We start from the raw sequence: 21,720 nt of genomic DNA on the forward strand, positions 1-21,720 counted from the left end.
GACAATGTAAGATTAGACCATGATCCTTTTTATAATTAGAATGATGAGCTGATTTAAACATTCTGTTACTGTCTTCAGTTTTAAGCATCTTTCTCACAAATACAAAGAATAGTGTTATACACTGCATTAGTTATGCCACATCAATGTCAAGCATGCATGAGGCAGTTTCTTTTGCTGGCAAATTTGAACTAGGGATTGTGTGCTGTATTAGTGTTTGAGCAACTCTAGAAAGAATGTTGATTCTATCCTCGACCAAGTTAATTTCAACAACTTTGCTATAATTGAAGAATACCAATTGCACAAAGTATTCTGAGTTTGGCTTTGAATAAATATAGATCAGAAAACAAATCCAAAATGAAATTTGTATTATTCCTCCTCCTTCGCACAAAGGAGTTAATAATGATCTGTCACTTTGCAAAGCGCCCACTAGATGGTATAATTCTAAGGCTTGAATTCTAGCACATTTGTAAAACATCTGTTTGTACTGAATTATGGTTGTTACACTTTGCATTTGAACAGCATGCAAATATTGTCTGCCTTTACTGGTCTTAAACACAGATTAGATAAAATGATAATTAATAAGACAAATGCAAATTGATTCAGAAAATATCTTGCATACAACATACCTGCACCTTACTGTCTTCTAAAGCATCTTTATGTACAAATGCTTGCACAAACTCTTCAGGTCCAATAAGGCTCAATTGTTCCTTAGGAAAATTAAATAAATGTTAACATATTTAAGAAAGAAATTGATCAGTTACTTTTTATTGGCATTTGAAAAGCAAATTATGGTTTTAAAAAAATCTCACTTTCAACAAAATCTCATGTTTCTTTTGCAGTCATATGTCAATTCTGTAACTGGACACTATCAAGTTCAGAAATGTAACAATGCAACAAAAGTAAACCTTCTGTCTTTTAAAAATTTGTCTTTCATTAAATGTGCCGGAAATAGTTTCTGGTAGATTTACTTTCTCATGGCAGTTCTCTATCATGACCCACTTACACTGATTGTAACTCTGATACTTTTCCCTTCTATCCTCCACACCCATCATTTCTATATTCTCCAACCCAAGGCTGTCAGATCCCAAATCAATCTAATCCTCTCCTTGACTGACCTTCCAAAAAGCTGTTTTAATATCTGTTAAATATGTAAGATTTATTCTATTGTTCGTGCACCTTGGGCCTCACACAGAATAGATTGTGCAGCAGCAGGCCCTCAAAAAAGGCACATTTTGTGTCACGCCAAGCACTGCCTATCCAACAAACCTTATCCTGCACTAATGAGATGCTAGACTGCTTTTTTATCCTGAATTTTTATTGGAGGTAATCAAACATGCAGGATGACAAATCTAGTGGAAGTGACTGCTGGAAAAAAGTACAAGATCTTACATCAAATACTATTTGAAAAACAGGAAGCAAAACATACCTCACACATGTGTGTAATCTAGAAAACATTATAGGTGACAGAGTATAGAACAATACAGGAACATGCCTTTTGCCCCACTGTGTCCGTCCCAAACATGATGCCAGTCTAACTAATCCCATCTGTATGCATATGGCCTATATCCTGCTATTACCCTGCCTGTACATGTGTCTATCTGAATGCCTTTTGCTATATAACTTGCTAATATATCTGCTTCTCCTGGCAACAGGTTCCTGGCACCAATCAATCTCCATGTAAAAAAAACTTGCCTTGTACATCTCCTTTAAACTTTCCTGCTCTCTCCTTAAACCTAAGCCCTCTAGTATTTGACTTTTCCACCATGGGGTAAAAGAGTCTGACTATCTACCCTGTCTCTGCCTCTCATGAGTTTATATGTTCTATCAGGTCATCCTTCATCCTTCAATGCTCGAAGAAAATGATCTAAGCTTCTCCACTAATATACTACAATCCAGGCAGCATACTGCTGAACCTCTCTTGCACCCTCTCCTATGATGTGCTGACCAGAATTGCACACAATACTCCAAACATGGCAGAAACAAAGTTTTATACAACTGCAAAATGATTTGCCAATTATTTGGCAAACAATACCCAGCCAACGAAGACCAGTGTACCTTCTTTACCAGCCTGTTCAGACAGCATTGGACTTAAATCTCAAGATTCCTTCGTACATTAATGCTCCTAAGGATACATACGTGAATAATATTGCTGAAAATGCTTTATGAAAGTAGTTATCCTACTTACCAGTTCTATACGAGTCAGCTGTTGTGCCAGTGTATAAGGGCCGTTGCAGATGCTCAGTATATCTCTTTGAATAGATGGGGGTTTTGTTTTGATAACAACCAATTTATCATTCATGCTAGCATTAACCTTGACTGTATTTTCTTCACCTTTATTTAGGTTTGCCAATTTTTGGTTCAGGGTTTGCAAAAGCTGATTCATTGTCTTCCAATAACTCTGGGAGAGAATAAAAGGTGGCATGTGAAATATGAAAATAACTATATATACCAGCAGTAAAAACATTAATTGCTGGAAATACTCAGTAGGTCAGGCAGCATCAATGGATGTACAACAAAGTCCAAGTACACCAACACTCTACTTGCTTTAAAATATTCAAAAAATATCCATCAAAACAATAATGTAATCATTCATAGTGGGTCACTGGATTGCAAGAGAACTTTGGCCATTTTTCCATCTGTAAACTTGAGTGTGCCGCACAAGTTATAGTGTTATATCCTGTCCCAGTTGAAAGAATAACACAATTTCTATCTATTTCAATACAATTTCAGAGTCAAACACTTTAAATGCCATGAACAATATGAAATATGCTAATTAAACTTCATAATCTTGAGTGGATTGGTGTTATGACCATGTCTGCAGTTCTGTTCTTATCCTATCATTTTCTACTTGAATTGTTTATCAGATACTGTGAAATAGTTGCTTTAATAGGAGCCAAATTTTTGCACCACGTTTTCAGTTGCTTTAATGCTTATTACAACTACCAGTTCCTTTCTGATATAGGTAAAGCATTTTTATCAGTCATCAGGAGCAAATAATGCACATGCATTTTAATTGTTCTGTAATCCTACTCAATGATGTGATAGATATAATTGGATGCCGTTGATTTATACAGCATTGAAAACAGGCAATAAACTCAAACCAGTAAACAAAATAAATTTCATTTACATTGTACCATACTATCAATTCAAAAGTGCTTCACACTTTGAAATGGAGTCATTATTGCTCTGAAGGCCCTCAAGCAATCATTAGAATAACAATTTGATACATTCTAGATAAACATTTTCTTAAAACATTAATGAGGGCTTACTGCTCTTTCACTGTTGCCAAGCGATTGTTGACAGCAACTTGAAAGGGAGCTTAACATCTCATTGAGCAACAGAGTACAGCTTCAAAGTGCATTTTTATCAGGTTTTGGTGAAAGGTTGAACACAAAAAAATTGTAACAAGCAAGAGTGCTATAATGTTATCTGCTGCATTTGAACTGTCTTAAACCAACGGGAAAACATACTTAGGGGCAGAAAATAGATTTAAGACTAAACATGTTTTTTAGACTAGCAAGTACAGTGTGAGTTGAATAAACAATTTCTGTACTCTAAATTAGTAGTGTTATGTGATGATAACAGTAATTAACAGGAACTGTTTCAGGCAAGCTGCAAAACCCAGTAAATGTCAAATACATTCTTTGATAGTTTGATTTTTCTACCTGATAGTAACAATTTTTTTTTCATTCTCTGGCACAAGTCTGAAAGCCAATGGACTGTGGTCATAACTCTTTTGCAGTGGCAACTGTAGCCTAGTTAGTAGCTCTCTTGTCTTTGCGTCAGAGAGTTGCTGGTTCAAGTCTCTTTCCAGTGTCTTGGGAAAACAAGACTGACACATCTGTGTAATACAGAGTATGTCATTGTTATAAAACGTCATTTTTGGATTAGATGTTAAAATTATTGGCTCTCCTCCATTATGTCCTGTTTAAGTTTAGAGAAAATAAGAAGTTGGACATTTGATACATCCTTTAAATTTGAGCAAATCTGGTGACCTTTTATTCAATATTTTCATTTAATTTGATTTATTACTCTTCCATTTTTTTCCCGAAGTTTTAGATTTGATCAGAAAAGTCTTTGTTTTTTTTGGTCATATCCTGAGAATGGACTGCCCAGTCCCTTTATTTTTGTTTCTTTCTTTTGTATAGTGTAGTGGGTTTTTTTTCTTCATTTAAAATCCAAGGTTTTTTCTTTCCTCTTTTCTCTTTTTACTTTCCTCTTCATGAACTGATAAGAGGAGAATTGCTGTTTTCTTTTTTTTATATTAGCTTAACACTATGTATGATTTTGATAATGTCTATCTTAATCTCGGTTTGTATACAATACAAATTATATTTGAGATAATTCTCCTCTTGTTTGCATTTATGTTCCTTTTAAATCAAAAAGATTAATAAAAAAAGATGTTAAATTGAGATACTCGCTGTTTCTCTGTACTGCATATAAAAGATTTCATTGTAATATTTTAAAGAGCACATTTTTTGCAAAATATTTTAACTTTGCCCAACCTTCAATGCCAGTTTAACAACCAGTGATGCTTGCTGAACCTTAGTTTGCATAAATTGATTGGCATTTTTGGATTTGGCTTACAATACTTCAGAAGCATTTTATTAACTGTATAGCATTTTGTTACGTGTTCTTTAAGAAATGTAGAAAAAATTGTTTTCTTATTCTCACTGCAAAAAGACTTTAGATGCTGATCTCACAAACTATTAGAATTACTTTGAGGCCACGTCCTACACTGACTCTGAAATATGCAGTTGCTAGGGTTTTACATCACTTGGGTTGGGAATGTGTTCAGTATGCTTCTGATGCAGTGCAGAAACAGTTTTGAAAAGGTGTATGTCCTGGCCACTTTATCAATGCTATGCAATATGTTAATATTATATCAAAACATTAAGCATTTATTTTACAGGACAGATCTATGTGCACATATATGAACACTGGTATGCAATATTCTCTCCTAGTTTACAGTAGCAAGGGGGGACCCACAGTAGCATACAGATGATGCCAGCTGTATCTTGCACCACAGAACTCCATGATTTATTGACCTTATTGACTTAATTATTGATTTATTTCTTACATCCTTCAAATACATGAAGAGTAAATATCTTTATGTTGCGTCTCTGTCTAAACGTGCAATTTATAGTAATTTATAATAAATAGTATGTACAACAGGGTAGTCAATACAACATAAAAATACAGTTGTGCCAGCATGAATTAATCAGTCTGATGGCCTGGTGGAAGAAAATGTCCCGGAGCCTGTTGGTCCTGGCTTTTATGCTGTGGCACCATTTCCCGGATGGTAGTAACCAGTACAGTTTGTGGTTGGGGTGACTCGGGTCTTTTGTCCACACCTGTCTTCGTGAATAGTGGGGACTTAAGTATCAAACATTTAGTATTGTGCCTCACCCGTTGCTATATCGTACATAGGTGCTGATGTTACAATTGATAGGGTAAATGGCATTCATCTAGCTGTGAGATTTAATGAAGCACATCCATAGTACATTTCCATGCACTGCAGTAAGCTTAATCTGCTCTCAACAATATTTGCTATGTTCTAAATGCCTTTCTATCTGCATTTTGAAAAAAATCTTATTGTAATTATGACAATATACATTAGAGGACATTTATACAGCATATTCTTAATGCTGAGAGCAAATATAATTTACTTTAAACTCAATATTATTTTCAAAATATTCTACTTCTGTTTAGTAGGAAGATATATATAAAATATAACTATTATGGAAATAATTTCAGATACAGAAAACAAAATTATAGTAGAAGTTGTAATTTTTCCAGAAGTGTTACCTCATCACAAGAAGCTATCCTACGGATCATGTCCTTCAGATGACCAATCATTCTCTCATCCCGAAAATCAGAAGGGAAAGTTTCTGTCCATTCTGTCAGCAGCTGCATTATCTTAGGTCCAAATTTTCTAATTCTTCCCTAAACATCATCAAAATAACACAATTAAAGTTCAGTCACAACTACCAGCACTAAGAGGTTCAAGTATATGCAGGCCTCTAAAGCCACAATTCCCAGAATCCTGGAATAGACACAATCATTACAGACTTACAGGTCATTGCTTTACTAATGAGAAGTTAGACTCTTACAACTAATATGCATTTTTGAATGCCCATATAAAGGAGTAATAAAGTAATTGATAAATTAAAGGTAGAATCTTACGTGGGCATGTGGCCAAATGGTTAAGGGTTGGACTAGCTGCCTGAAGATTGTGCGTTCGAGCCCCAGCTGAGGGAACGTGTTGTGTCCTTGAGCAAGGCACTTAATCACACATTGCTCTGCGACAACACTGGTGCCAAGCTGTATGGGTCCTAATGCCCTTCCCTTGGACAATATTGGTGTCGTGGAGAGGGGAGACTTGCAGCATGGGCAACTGCTGGTCTTCCAAACAACCTTGCCCAGACCTGTGCCCTGGAGAGTGAAGACTTTCCAGGCACAAATCCATAGTCTTGCAAGACTAACGGATGCCTTAAGAATCTTATACTCCGGTAACTGACCTCTTCAGAGGGAAAGGGCTGATCTGTTGTGTAGATATTACTTCCTCTTATTTGCTCTCTTGATTTTTCCAGAAATGTTCTCTTGACTTGGTACACAAGCTACCTGGCCAATTTTAGACTTGGGAGAAGAAAATTCTCATCCTGGATTTGTTTTTTTTTTTGGCATGAATGCCCATGTCTGAGACGATGGAAGTTTCACCTCAAATAATAGATTGTGTAGCAAGCAACTGGTGCTGCTGCCTTACAGCTCCAAGAACCTGGTTTCAATTCCAACCTTGGGTACTGTGTTTGGGATTTGGATGTTCTCTTTGTGACTACATAGGTTTCCTCTGCATCCCAAATATATGTTGGTAGATGAATAGCTACCATAAATTACCTCTTAGCTCAGGTTATTGGCAAAAAGAGTTAAAAAAAATTCAAAGGGAAGTTGATGGGTTGTGTTCAAGAATGATTTGCCAGGGTGCAAGGAATAAAAAGAGGAGAAATGGGAACGGTGGGTATGCTGCTCTGGAGAAAGTATGGACCTGATGAGGTGAATGGCCTCTGTACCATTATAAGAATAATGCCTTATGCCAAAAGGCATCACCAGAGCTTCCACTGCTTTGATCTGATCAACTCAGAAAACATGCTGAAAGTTCACAACCGCAGAATGAGGGAACTGTGTATAGATCTTAAAATTGTGCTCTGACCATTTGCATTTAACTATTTTCCACTGTGCACACCTACATGGAGCGCTGTCGCAGGAAAGCAGCATCCATCATCAGGGATGACCACCACCCAGGCCATGCTCTCTTCTTGCTGCTAGCATCAAGGAGAAGGTATAGAGCCTCAGGACTCACACCATCAGCTTCATGAACAGTTATTATCCCTCAGCCATCAGGCTCTTGAACCCATGGGGATAACTTCACTTGCCCCATCACTGAGCTGTTCCTGTATCCTATGGATGCATTTTCAAGGACTCTTCATCTCAAGTTCTCAATATTTTTCTATTTGTTTTTCTCTATTGTTGTTCGCACATTGGTTGTTTGTCCGCCCTGTTGGGTGTGGTCTTTCATCGATTTCTTGTGGTTCTTGGACTTACTGAGTATGCCCGCAAGAAAATGAATCTCAGGGTTGTATATGGTGACATATATGTACTTTGATAAAAAATTTTACTTTGAACTTTAAAAACTTCACATCTCTCGCAGACTACAAACGTGCTAAAATCATACTGCAAAATGGCAGAAGAATGACAGACAAACCTCCCCAACTAACCTATCGCTGACCAGACAAAAATTTGGAAGGTCAGCCTCATTAAGCTTTGATCAAGTTTCCCAGTCCCATTTCCAGTTTTGCTCCGAGTCTCCATGAAATGGCCACAGGAATCATGGACAATTTAAATAAGCTCAGTGACCTTGGGGTTTTGAAAGATTTTATGATTCAGGTTCATTAAATAACGTATTCTACTGATGCAGAACTGCCATTTTATCTTTTTCCATTCCTTTGTGTATTTCATTTGTATCAAGTCTCAAAATTAATAATTAATAAGATTAGCATTTCAAAGACAAGAGTTATATTGAAAAGTCATAGGGAATTTGGGGCAGTAGCAGCAAAGGATGGAACTTGAAAATATATCAAATATCATAAATTAATTTCAGCACCTGTGGTCAGTTATTTAACTTACTGAGATAAAATGCCACATTTTTCATTTACCAGCATATCTTATCTGAAAAGGTGTTTCCACTAACAATGTTAGATCGCTATCATTAGGCAGCTTTGGTATTTGCAATTAAAAATGTTTTGATGTCACTTGTACCACAATAGTTCACTGCATCCATCTATTTTTGGCACTACTTTGATACCTCTTGTTCTGACAGAAAATACTTCAACAGTAAGTAGTGAATATTCACTGTAATCTCAGTTGTTATCTGCATTTCCCTCCATTTACATGCCCCATTCAAGTTATTCAACCAACCAGCAGAAAACTATCAATGGCTATTTGCTCCTCTGCTTTCGATCCGTCATTCATCTCAAAATAATCTTCAGGAACTCCTCCAGTGTGCAACTCATTGCCAACTTTCCAACGAAAATGGTCACTGCAATGGCCTTGAGCACATTTGTTACAAATTTTTCTATGATTCTGCTTTTATGTAACTTCCATTATTAAGACTGCCTATTTTCAGATCTACAATATAATCCACCCCACCTGTGATGTAATCATTGCCATTTGTTCTGTGAATCCGCAGTGCCAGTAGATGAAGCTGTAAGCAGACATGAAAATCAATAAAAATTACCTTCCTATCTGCAGGTTGACTGATTAATAACCTTTTCTACTCATGTACAACAGGCTTTGGACTAATGGAGCTGGTATTGCAGTAGATGTGTAATTGATGAAGCTCGACAATGTTGAAAACAAAACGACAGTGTGAAGGAAACTTTGCTGTCTGATCATCTGTTGCTGCTGCTTGGTGCCAAATTATTTGCTTTAGCAGGCATGTGATTAATGTCGGTTAAATCATGTGTCAGCTTGTAAAGATCATACTAAATTAATTCGTAGTCATTTCAAAGCCCTGGGAAAGGTTGTACATATAGTGAATTATTCCTATAGCTAACATTTATGAGATTCACAAATCAGTAACTATAAACCTAACTAACTGCACACCATGCAATAGGTGCTCTGTACATGTTCAGATTGTCAGCTGTACCAAATTCAACTCAGATCTGCACCGATGCACGAAACATAAATGTTACCACATGTACTTCTTGTGCATTATTAACTCTGAAGTACAAGTATCATGTTCAATGGTGGGGTGGGGATTTGAATCTGATGGAAGAGACCAAGATACAAAACCTCATGTCATTTAAAGCACGAAAAGAAAATCACTAAAGATTATGGATCTTGGAGCAGACAAGATCGTTTAATATCAACAGTAAATTGTCTGTAACAACGCAAGTTTAATTTAAGTATGGTGGTTATGTTCAATCATATACATTTCCCTTGCCTCAATACTCTTAAGCAGAGCTACAACTTTTTTTTATTGATTAGAAGTCCAAGACACTGCAGATCATGGTTCCTTCTACACTACACGGGTGTGCAGCTGTGCAGTAACTGAAATGCCCCCATGCACATAGCCTTTGTTGTTGCACACCGGGAATTTTCTTTCATATATTGTTAAAAAAATTTTGAAATCTATGTTAATATAATTGTGAAATACCCTGTAATTCACTATGTGTTAATGAATATAATCCATAAATTTTCTGATTAATAAATGCACCACGACCTCTTTGAAACATTTTAAAGCTTCAATGTATTTACATTGCCAGTGTTTCAAGTTACAACAGTTACAAATTGTAACAATAAACACAGGATGGAACTCAATAGCTCACTGTTAATAAACAGCTGACCTGCTGAACGCTGTTAAAAAAATAATCAGCTACTATTACAAACTATAATGAAAATGTTGCCTCAAAAATATCACAGCAACACTGTGATTTCAAGTTTGTTGCTTCTGAGAAAATTAAGACGGGTTCAGTTATGATGTTCACTGATATGTTGAACTACATGCTTAGAAACAAAGAATTTGAAGAACTGTCAATTCTGGTAGCCATCGTTGGAACATTTCAAACTTCTAGTGCTGATGGTGAATGTGGATTCTGTCTTATGAATTCAATTAAATGTAAATCCAGAAACAGACTAGAAGTGGAATATTTGGATGATGTAATGAGGATTAAGACGTATCTTTCATCTGGATATGAAATTAGTGTTTATAGACAATGTATTTGTAATAAAGACAGACAAGAAAAAGGCATAGAAGATTTTTTTGTTGTACTGTATTTCATTATACCCTTCAATTAATAAATAAAATCAAAAGTATGTGGCTTTTCAATTTTCATTCTAAATATTCATAGTATGCACATTACAAAAAGAACCATTTAAAGTGTCATGTAGTGTTCAGGCCATGTAAAAATGACCTGCTCTGAGCAGTGGTTGGTCCGCGTGCTTGCAAAAAAAATTTAGAGGGAATATTGCTGCAGATGCTGAAAATTGGATCAGTAACAATTTGCTAAAGGAACTCAATGGATCAAAAAGCATCTTGTATGGGTAAAAGAATTGTTGACAGATCAGTTGAAAATGCTGCATTGATTTTATTAACTAGTTAGATTCTGAAAACAAATTCTTATTTTGACTGCAAATAGGCAGCAATTCTACTTGCATCATATTGTTGCATTTTTAAAAAAAAACTGGGAACACTGAAAAAATGAAATTAAAAGTGCTTCAACTATTCAAGTGAGTCAGCATTTGTGGAAAAAGAAACATTTAACATCTGGGTCACTGACTCTTCATCAAAGTAGGGTGGGATTAAAATAAATGTTTGTTATAAGGTGGTGGAGGCCTAAGGTGCCCCAGGTAAAACAATACTTTTGGAGCCATTTAGGGAAGTTAGAGAAAGAATGAAAAACAAAAGAACATGCTAGAGCTGTGAGAGGTAACATGCATATGTTGGTTGCTACAAATCTGGAAAAAAAACGAAGTGCTAAAAATGCCAGGCTCATAAATTTGATTGAGCTTTTTTGATGAGGGGACCAAGAGGACTGACATGGACAGGGCAGTAGTTGTTGCCTACATGGACTTTAGCAAGGCCTTTCATAAGGTACTGAAAAGGAGGCTGGTCTGGAAGATTAGATCACATGAGATACAGACTGCGCAGAGCATTTGTATACAAAATTAGCTCGGAGATAGCAGTCAAGAGGGTGGTAGTGGAGTGATGTTTTTTCCAGACTGTACGCTTGTATCCAATGGTGTGGCGCAGGCCCCACCTATTTTAATGATTTGGATGAGAATATAATTAGCACGATTGGTAAATTTAGCGATGACACCAAAATAGGTGCTATAGTGGACATTGAAGAAGGTAATCTAAGACTACAACAGAATCTAGATTGACTGAGAAAGCTGAGCAAGGAACAGAAAATGGAATTTAACTCAGACTAGTGTGAGGTGAAGCATTTTAGGGCAGAACATGCACAGTGAATGCCAGGACTCTAAGGAGTGTCATAGAACAGAGGGACCTATGAGCACAAGGACATAGTTCCCTGAGAGTGTCAATACAGTTTGACAGGGTGGTGAACAATGTGCTTAACATACTCACCTTCATTGATCGGGGCACTGAGTAGAAGAATTGGGACATCATGTACAGCTGTACAAGATGTTGGTGGGACCTTACTTGAATACTGTTTGCAGTTCTGGCCTACTAGCTATAAGAAGGCTGTTATTTAGCTGGAGAGTGTGCAGAAAAGATTCACAAGGATATTGTGGAACTCAGGATCTTGAGTTATAAGGACAGACTGATAAAAGGCATAAATCGAGTGGATAGCCAGATACTTTTGCCCAGGGCAGAAATAGCTAATACAATAGGGTAGAATTTTAAGGTGGTTGGAAGAAAATGTAGAGGGGTTGTCAGGAGATAAGTCTTATTTTAAACACAAAGAGTGTCTGGTGTCCTGCCAGAGGTGGTGGTAGAGGCAGATACATTAGGGACATTTACGAAACTCTTAAATGGGCATATGGACGATGGAAAAAAATAGAAGAATGTGTAGGAGGAAAGGATTAGATTAATCTCAGAGTAGGTTAAAAGGTCTGTACAACTTTGCGGGCTGAAGGGCCTGTGGTGTAGTATGTTCTACATCTATTTTCCTTGGAGCATGGGATGCTGAGGGGTGACCTTAAAGATGTTTATGAAATAAAGAGAGTGTAGAAAAGGTGAATGGACATAGTCTTTATCCTACAGTAGGTGAGCCAAAACTGGAAGGTATAGATTTAAGGTGAGAGGGGAAATATTTAAAAAGGACACGAGGGGAAAGTTATTCACACAAAGAGTAGTGGGTATATGGAACTAACTTGCAGAGAAAATGATAGAGACAGGGTCAAGTATAATGTTAAACAGACATTTTAGACAAGTATATCAATAGGAGAGCCTTTGTGAATTATTCACCAAACCCTGGCCAATCTAATTAGCTCAGATGGGCATTTTGGTCAGTGAAGAGAAGTTGGCCCACATGACCTGTTTCTGTGCTGTATAATTCTGTGATTCAATCTGGCGAGAGGGAAAATTGAATTAACGTTACGGGTGGGTGACTTTACATTCAAACTGGCCAGTTCTGGCACTGACTGGGGAGGCTGATTATCTGAAATTGTTAAATTCAGTCTTGCGTCCCAAGGGCTGGAATATGCCTAGACAGAAAACAAGGAAATGTTACTTAAATCCATGTTGACTTCACCAGTACAGTGTTGAAGGCCAAAGACAAAAGTCAGAGTGGTAGTGGGATAGAGAACTAAAGTGACAAGTAGCCTGGCAGCTCACGGACACCCTTACAGAATAAGCAACATGGTTCCGCAAAGTATTCACTCAACCTGTGTTCAGTTTGTCCAGTATAGAGGAGACCACATCATAAACCAGAATGCACTACACCAGAATGGATTCACCTGCACCCTACTCCGATTTTATATCTAGTTCTGTTCATTTCAAATTGGCAAAAGCAAGAACCTAGTCTCCAGCCAAGAAGACACATTTGTTAAACTGGCTAGTTGAACAACACCAAGTATGGTCTCATGTCCCACTTTCGTAAAATCCATTCCAGGCAGACTCCTCCTAAATGCTATTTTTCATGCAACACCCTCCCACCTCAAATCCCGTAGGAAGCTTGGTTTCCTCCCATATTCCAAAGCCATATGGGTCAGTAGATTACCTGACTACTGTAAACCGTGCCAGTTCAGAGGTGTGTAGTAAATTCTGGCATAAATTGATGGGGATGTGGGGAGAATAAAATGGTATGAATGCATGAAGGACATACAGGAGACAGAAGGCACACACTCAATGATTCAGGAACAGCTTCTTCCCCTCTGCCATCCAATTTCTGAATGGGCATTGAACCCATGAACACTATTTTTCTTTACTGTAATTCATGTTTTTTCCCCATTATTATGTATTGCCTTGTACTGCTGCCATAAAGACAACAAATTTCTTGACCAAAGAGGATACAAAGAGTTGGTTTCCACCATGTATGACCCTAAGATTTATGTGATTCCCTCCCTGTATGAGTTAGGAAAATCAGGCTAACATTAGAAGTAATAAAATGGTGTAAATTAACTCTGACAAATTATCTGCTGATGGGCGAGTAATCTTATTGAAGGTTAGTTAACATGGAGAACCAAATATCTCTGTGGAATATTAAATTCTCTTTTTGACATGGAAATGGTGTTTTTGGAATGTGCAAATGTCAGTTTTGTTTACTTGCTAACACTTAACTCTGCGTTAGAAGGTTGTAACTTCTGGAATTTGAGTGCATAATTTAAGCTGATATATTAGTGCAAAAATGATAGAAGAACTATATTGTCAGCAATACTGAATTTTAACTGAGGTTTTAACCTATTGCCATTTCCTCCAACTGAAATTGATGTTAAAAATCACATAACACTGCTTATGCTGTTTTTCCTGATAATTATAGTGATTATAGTTTTCCTCAGTCAATATTCCACCTGCAACAATCATCTACATCAAATTGCCGGTGTCTATTCACATGTAAAATTCTAGCCAATACTCCTGCATTTGTGCAATCCTGCCATGTGGAAAATGGCTCCAAGGTGTACTTTTGTAACAGTCACTGCACTTCAGAGCAATTCAGCATTCATAATGGATGTAAGAAGATCACGTGAGCATTCATATTTAAACAATACAGAATGCAATATTAAGTCAAAAAATTGCAGAGCTTTAAACTGCCAGATTTACTGTAAGTTATTAACTTGCCTCACTAGTGGTTCAAGTACAATTCACCAAAGTGGAAAATGTTCAGAAGAGACTGGTACAACTTTATCTTCTTTCCTTTATAGAACCAATGATTTGCAGCATGGTCCCCCATGGAATACAATGACAAAAACATGATGAAGTTGCATAATTACTTGATTTTACATACAAATTTAACCTTTTTCTCCAGACATTTTTCCTACTGCACAGAAGCAGGCCTTTTGGCCCATCTAGTTCATGGCAAACTGTTATTTATTCCTAGTCCCATCAACCTACACTGGCTCTACAGCCCTTCATATTCCTCCGATCCATGTAGTTGACAAACTTGGGTGTGGGGTTAGGGGGTGGAGGAGAGAAAAAAATGACTGGATATAGGAGGAAGCAGACGTCCAGATAGAAGACAGGGTCGACTTAAATGTACTGCAGTGGCTGTTATCTTACTTAGGCAGGATCTGTATGTGCTGAGACACAGAACACAAACATGCTAAGTTGCCAGAGGAAGAAGTTCTACACAAGTTCTGCAGCTGAGGTCTCAGGTGAAGAAAGATGTTATTGGGTTGGGGTACAGATGGTATTGATTGATATACACACCATGCATAGGGCACTCTGCCTAAAAATCTGCACCTGGTACTGAGGAACACCAAGGAGCAGGAAGGAATCACCCGAACATCGGCAGCCTTCCACGAGCAGATTCTGAGACAGCACTGTACAAAAATGCCACGCAAGTCAAAAGGCATAGAGAATCAGAATTGAGATCTGATTCTTGAACTGGTTTTGGGCAGAAAAGGGCTTTCCAAGTTGTTACTTTGTTTCTTCTTCTACATCCTCATGCTTTTCTGATTCCCGTCTGGCATTAAGGGCAGCTTTCTTATAATAGCAAAGTTGTGCAGCAGCAAGTATTCTATTACAAATTTAAGACCCTCTCTGCTAATTATTGCAGTGTCTGAACATGTGTCTGGATGGAGCCAGATCCATAAATATTTATAGACTTGGTCACCCTCATAACCATTTAAAAAGTTCTCAGAGGCTGGAGATATGACATCAGTCCTAATTGTCCAATCTGCTAGCCTCAAATCATGTCTCCAACTTCTAGTTTCCTTAGCCAAGAGAAACGACTATTTAACATCCACTAATTTCAGGAAATTATATGATTCAAAGAGATCATGTTTCATTTAGTTAAACTTATTTGCAAATGGACTTAATTTAACCATTCTTTCTTCATAACACAATCTTTTCATTTCCAGGAATCAATCTGAAACCAAATTGTTCACAGCACTGCCTCCAAAATAAGTAAATCCTTCCTGAGGTAAGGAGATTAAATTTGTATTCAATACTCCATTGTCAACTTTAGTAACTTTACAAATTTAACACTATTGCATTCATTGATAAGACCATCAAGAGGTATTTCAGGTTTGAACATAAATATTAGACCATAAGACACAGGAGCAGAATTAGGCTATTTGGCCCATTAAGTCTGCTCCGACATTCCATCATGGCTCTTTTATTATCTCAATCCCATTCCCCTGCCTTCTCCCCATAAAAAGCTGAAAGTAGTTCTAATGTTACATCTATCCTCATGACAGGGGTAAAAAGGTAGGCATTTTTAAAGTTTTCTCCTCAAAAAAAAGCGCACTCACTGCCATCTTGCCACCTACACTCAATTTTGATGATTTTTAAATAAAGTGCTGATGTTTCTTGTGGCTGAATCTGGACAAATGGATCTAGCTTAAAAATTATGGTCATGGAAAGCTGCAAATGCCTCTTCTTATCTTGTATAGCTGACTCAAATTAGGCCAAGAAATCATTTAGCTCCCTAATTACGTGTTGCACCTGCATATTAACTTTGTGATTCGTATGTGAGCAACTCACATCTGGCCAAGCACCAATATTTAATGGAAGCTCTCAGTTAGAAAATTCTTATTAAAGTGAATAATTTCACATCTGCTCACATAACCATCTATCTCCCCACGTTATTATCACTGAGTATGTCTTTATCCCTTTGCATTCACTTCACAGCTTCCTTTCTCACCAGGCTTTTCGTTATCAGCAATCTTGGAAACAGGTCCCCTTCAATCTACTAATGTACACTGTAAATACTTGAGACTGAACCATTGATCCCATTAGTTAAAATTCAACCAACCTACTCCATGGTTTTAGCGAGCTGATTAATCCTTTGTCCAAAATGATAGTGTTCCCAACCTTATGAATTTTTCTCTTCAAAAACAATGTTTCATATGGCAGCTAATCCAACATCTTTGAGAAAATGTAAATAAACTATTGTATATCTATTGATGTTATTCTCTTTTACCTACACTGATTGTTAAATCCTCAAGATTACATATTTGTCAAACACCATTTCCTTTTCATAAAGCCAAACTGTTGGTTTAACCAGGTTACTTCCTTAATAATAAACTTCAATATTTACATGACCTTAAAGTCAGGTTAACTGGCTTGTAGCTCTCCATTTCTTCTCCTGTATTTCTGACTACTGGTGCTACATTTGCCTGTCTAGAAATTCAAAGCACACAATTCAAGCCTTAGATGTAGTTAAGCAGGCTTTGCACAGTTTCAGCATTAAATAAAATGTACTTGCTAGCATTCAGTTCAATGTGAAGGTTCAGGATAACTGGTAAGTAATGTGTTGTGGGTAGGGGGCCAGCATGTTTGGGTGGTGATGAGAAGCCAGATTAGGAGGAGGTGGAGTGGAAATGGTGAATTTGGCTCAGACAAGCATGGGTTTATGGGGAGCCAGATCAGGAGCTTTAGGGCCTTTGGCTGAAGCAATCATGAGGAGGGAGGGAAGATGCAAAGTAGTTTGGAGATGTGAATGCGGAGAAGCTGAAGATAAGTAATTAACACACTAGATACAACCTCAGTCTCTCACTGTATTAAGTGTGACATATTGTCCTTGGAGTACCCAGTGGTAGGTTCTCCAGGAACAACAATCATCCAAAACCAATGTTGCATGAGGAATGGGAAAATTTCATGCATCCACAATAGGAAAATTGTTTTAGGAGCGCAGGAGTGACTAACACTATGCCCTGTAAAATTTCTAGCATGGCACAAGATGGCTCAGAATTGTTTATTATATTTCATTCCAAAAAAAAATGAACATTCCTATTCAATTTATAATCTTTACCAGTTAATTTTTGTTACACGTGAAATCGGTCAACCTGGACCCAAAGTTTTATCTGCTTTAAATCAGATTTCAGACATTCATCATTTACAGGTCAGAGATACAGGAGACTCTGTAGATGCTGGAAATCATGAGCAACACACAGAATGCTGGAGGAACTCAGCACGCCCAGTCCACTGCCCTCTCCTATTAGATTCCTTATTCTACAGCCCTTTACCTCTTCCACCTCTCAGTGCTTCAGGTTGAAACCATGCATTGGTCTTGATGCAGGGTCTCGACATGAAACGTCAACCAAATCTCTGTCTCCACAGATGCTGTTTGACTCTCTGAGTTTCTCCAGCAGTTTGTTTAGTGCTCCAGGTTCTCTCTTGTGTTGCTTCCTTAAAATATCTTCTTCTTGGTAAACCATTGAGGAGAAAGCAGAAGAAGATGAAATCTGATTGGATCTCAATACTTTTTTAAATTTAAAAGAGCAACATTGCTTTGAGTTTGTTGCCACATATGAACTGAACTGACTTTATTTCTTACATCCTTCACATACATGAGGAGTAAAAATCTTTACGTTATGTCTCCATCTAAATGTGTAATGTGCAATAATAGTAATATATAATTTATAATAAATAGAACAGTCAATGTAACATAGAGTACACTCAAATCAGTGCAAGTTAATCAGTCTGATGGCCTGGTGGAAGAAGCTGTCCCGGAGCCTGTTGGTCCTGGCTTTAATGCTGTGGTACCGCTTCCTGGATGGTAGCAGCTGGAATAGATTGTGGTTGGGATAACTCGGGTCCTCAATCATCCTACAGGCCTTTTTTACACACCTGTCCTTGTAAATGTCCTGAATCATGCGAAGTTCACAACTACAGATGTGCTGGGCTGTCTGCACCACTCTCTACAGAGTCCTGCGATTAAGGGGGTTACAGTTCCCATACCAGGCAGTGATGCAGCCAGTCAGGATGCTCTTAGTTGTGCCCCTGTAGAAAGTTCTTAGGATTTGGGGGCCCATACCAAACTTCCTCAACCATCTGAGGTGAAAGAGGCGCTGTTGTGCCTTTTTCACCACACAGCTGGTGAGGGCAGATCACATGAGGTCCTCGGTGATGTGGATGTCAAGGAACTTGAAGCTGTTTACACTCTCAACCCCAGATCCATTGATATCAATAGGGGTTAGCCCATCTCCATTCCTCCTGTAATCCACAACCAGCTCCTTTTAATTACTCTTATTCAATATTGAACCAGGATTATTGTGAAAGCATTAAGACATGAAGACATCATAGACCTTCAACAATTTCTTTCAAATTCTACTACAATTCATTAAAGTATAATAGATCACTTTTAACTATAGTTTATGTTAAGTTCAACTTAACTAGGAAGAATGGAAATGGAATTGGCAATAAGAAGGATTTTTGTTATGAGAAATGCGGCTGTCTCCCCCCCCCCATGGTACAATTAGGTTTCAATAGGTACATTTAATGTCAGTGAAATGTATACAATATACATCCTGAAATTCTTTTTCTTCGCAAACATCCACGAAAAAAGAGGAGTGCCCCAAAGCATGAATGACAGTTAAATATTAGAACCCCAACCCCCCCAGCTCCCCCTCCCACGTACAAGCAACATCAAGGCAACAAACCCCCCCACCACTAAAAAAGCATCGGCACCCCCCACCGAGCACTGAAGCATGCAGCAAAGCACCAATAAGGGTACTGTTAAAAGAAATTCTGAACATGTATTTAAATACGACTGACCTTGTCAAGCTCTGGCTCATCTAGACTTTGCTGCTCAATGCATATGTGACAAACTTTTGATAAAAGTTCTTGGGGTTCGATGAATAATCTTGAACTTAGTAGAAATGTAAATATATATGCTTTCTGTAATAAAAATACACATCATAGCATTATAAAAGCATCTGCGGTGCATGCACATTCTGTGCCATTGCTAGCTGAAGCACAACGGGGTCTCTTATATGGCAACTTTAACAAGACAAACATCTACATCGTTTCACATCGCAGAAACTGTATGAGAAGGAATAAAAGGTTAAGGGATATTTGATGGAAAAAAATTGAAAGCCCAAGTTCACAAGATGCAACAGAGTTTAGAGAAAAGAGCTTAGAGAATTGGGGCTAAGATAGCTGAAGACTCTGGAGTGCATGGAGAGGAGAAGATGGGAGTTAAAGGTTAGAAGTTGGGGAAGGTTGCAGGGGAGATTTGAAAATGAATTTGTTATACTGTAATATGTTCTATAATTTCTGCTGGCTATGTATCATTTGTTGAGATTTAGGGTGATGATGCAAACAGCATAGAAGGTGGGAATCTAACTTGCCTTTGTTTCCTTAGATACCCACAGGCTTTCTCCAGTGCTCTGAGAGCCTTTTATTTGGAGAGTCTAGCAACTGCTCCGCCAAGCGGGGTATGAGATTGGGTGGTAGGGGGAAGGGAGGAGCCGAAACAATAATAACTAGTCTTCCTGCTGCTGCAGAAATCTAGATACTTACTTCAGGATAATAATCAGCTGTAGGGATGAGATGCTCAATCAAAGCCTCTAAAGATGCAGAGATAAGGTTACCATCCTGAAATATCAACCTTCCGTGTTCATTTTCTTTGGTTGGGTGAAGTTGATGGCTAAAGCCACTGGTATTAATCATACTTGTAGAGGTCAATGTTTGTGGCATGCCTTCCTGTGAATGGAGGCAAATCAACAAGAAGAAAGAAAAGTGTTTATTTCCAAATTTCTTTCAATGAAACTCCCTACAGAATGCATTATTTTTCTTCTACATGAAACTGTTTCAAATTGTAAAAGTAAAGTTGCTTCACACTATTCCATTCTATTTGTTACAATGTCAATTTTCAGCTCCATTTCAAAACACTGTTTCACTTTGAATTACACAACCATTCAGAGTTAAACAAGCTCCTTCTGTTCTTCCTATTAACAGGCACATCACCAGTATTGAAATGACACAATGAAGGAACTATGCTGATACAATTTTGCTTTTGTCTCTTTTCTGCCATATCAGATATTACTCAAAGCAATACACTTAGTTACTTGTATGCTTATTACCATTAGGGTTGAAGTTTCTTTCAAATATTTGTATGTTTGGATATCTCAAGTTAATAAAAAGGTATTCCTGCATCGTAATCATTCTTTCCCCCTCCCAGATGTACTACTGCTAATCCATATGCCGTCTAACATCCAATGAAAATCTTAAATTGCAGTTAAACAATCCAATGGAATCCCCCTCTCAGGGAGAGGAGGCGGGTAAAGAATCTGATGCTCTTTGATTCAATTGATCTACGCTGGCATTTATGCTCCATGATAACCTTCAAGCTTTCTTCCTCCATCACCATTAGCATGTCCTCTATCATTTCTTTTTCATGCCCTTCTTCAGATACCCCTCTAATCAGAAAAAAATGTCTTAACTACTCTTTGTAATAGCAAATAGCTCATTTTTACCAAATTTCTACTAAATTCCCCCCTAGATTTTTGACAATCATGTTTATAGTCCCAGTTTGATAATCAGCGTGTTTGGAAGCAGCTCTTTAGTTGGAAATGTGTGATGGTTTGGTGACAATGTTTCTGGAACCTGCTAAATGATTGATACCTATTCTTTGACAAGAAAGGAATCTGCTTAGTTTCTTCACAAAATAATTTAAAATTACTTTCTTTATATACCATACCAAGTAAATATTGATATTTCTGGTCCTGTATTTTAACTCAAAAAAAGCTAATGTTGAAATAAATGTTTGTTTTATGTTATGGTTTTCTTAGAGTAACAATAACCTGAGAGCATGCACCTTTGCAGAGATGCACTGCCAGTACAACGTTGGTTTCCTCTGGGTCCTCTGGTTTCCCCTCACAGTCCAAAGATGTACCGTTTGGTGGGTTAATTGGGTATTGTAAGTTGTCCTGTGATTATGCTAGGGTTAAATTGGGGATTGCTGGGTGGTGCGGCTTGAAAGGCCAGAAGGGCCTACTCCGTGCTGTAACTCAATAAAGAAACATTGATGCTAATCATTAAAATGGTGTTTGGAGAGATGACCAAAAGAGACTAGGTTTGAAGAAACCTCTCAGAGGAGGAAGGATGTAGAAAAGTTTAACGAGGGAACTCCACTGCTCATCATTTTACATAGCTGCAGAAAGGATTGCAGGCACTGGCAAGGTGCTTAAATACAGAGCTGAACGAACGACTTTAATTAGACAAATGCAGATATCTCAGGAGATTATAGAGTTGAAGGAAATTACAGAAACAGGGAGATAAGACTCTTGGTGGATTTGTAAACAAGAATT

General features: G+C 37.7%; 1 protein-coding gene across 1 annotated transcript in view; it reads right to left on the reverse strand.

Annotated features, from left to right (window-relative positions):
- Positions 1 to 21,720, reverse strand: part of LOC134349294 (ras-GEF domain-containing family member 1C-like) — a 56,783-nt gene that overhangs the window by 26,368 nt on the left and 8,695 nt on the right. Inside the window, exons 3-7 of the mRNA XM_063053376.1 lie at positions 19,931 to 20,113; positions 19,184 to 19,306; positions 5,809 to 5,946; positions 2,186 to 2,398; positions 627 to 707 (exon numbers count right to left, since the gene is read on the reverse strand). Of these exons, the coding sequence (XP_062909446.1) occupies positions 627 to 707; positions 2,186 to 2,398; positions 5,809 to 5,946; positions 19,184 to 19,306; positions 19,931 to 20,107 (732 nt within the window). The 5' untranslated portion in view covers positions 20,108 to 20,113. The remainder of the gene's footprint in view (positions 1 to 626; positions 708 to 2,185; positions 2,399 to 5,808; positions 5,947 to 19,183; positions 19,307 to 19,930; positions 20,114 to 21,720) is intronic.

This window comes from Mobula hypostoma, chromosome 7, assembly GCF_963921235.1.
Source record: "Mobula hypostoma chromosome 7, sMobHyp1.1, whole genome shotgun sequence".
Taxonomy (NCBI): Eukaryota; Metazoa; Chordata; class Chondrichthyes; order Myliobatiformes; family Myliobatidae; genus Mobula; species Mobula hypostoma.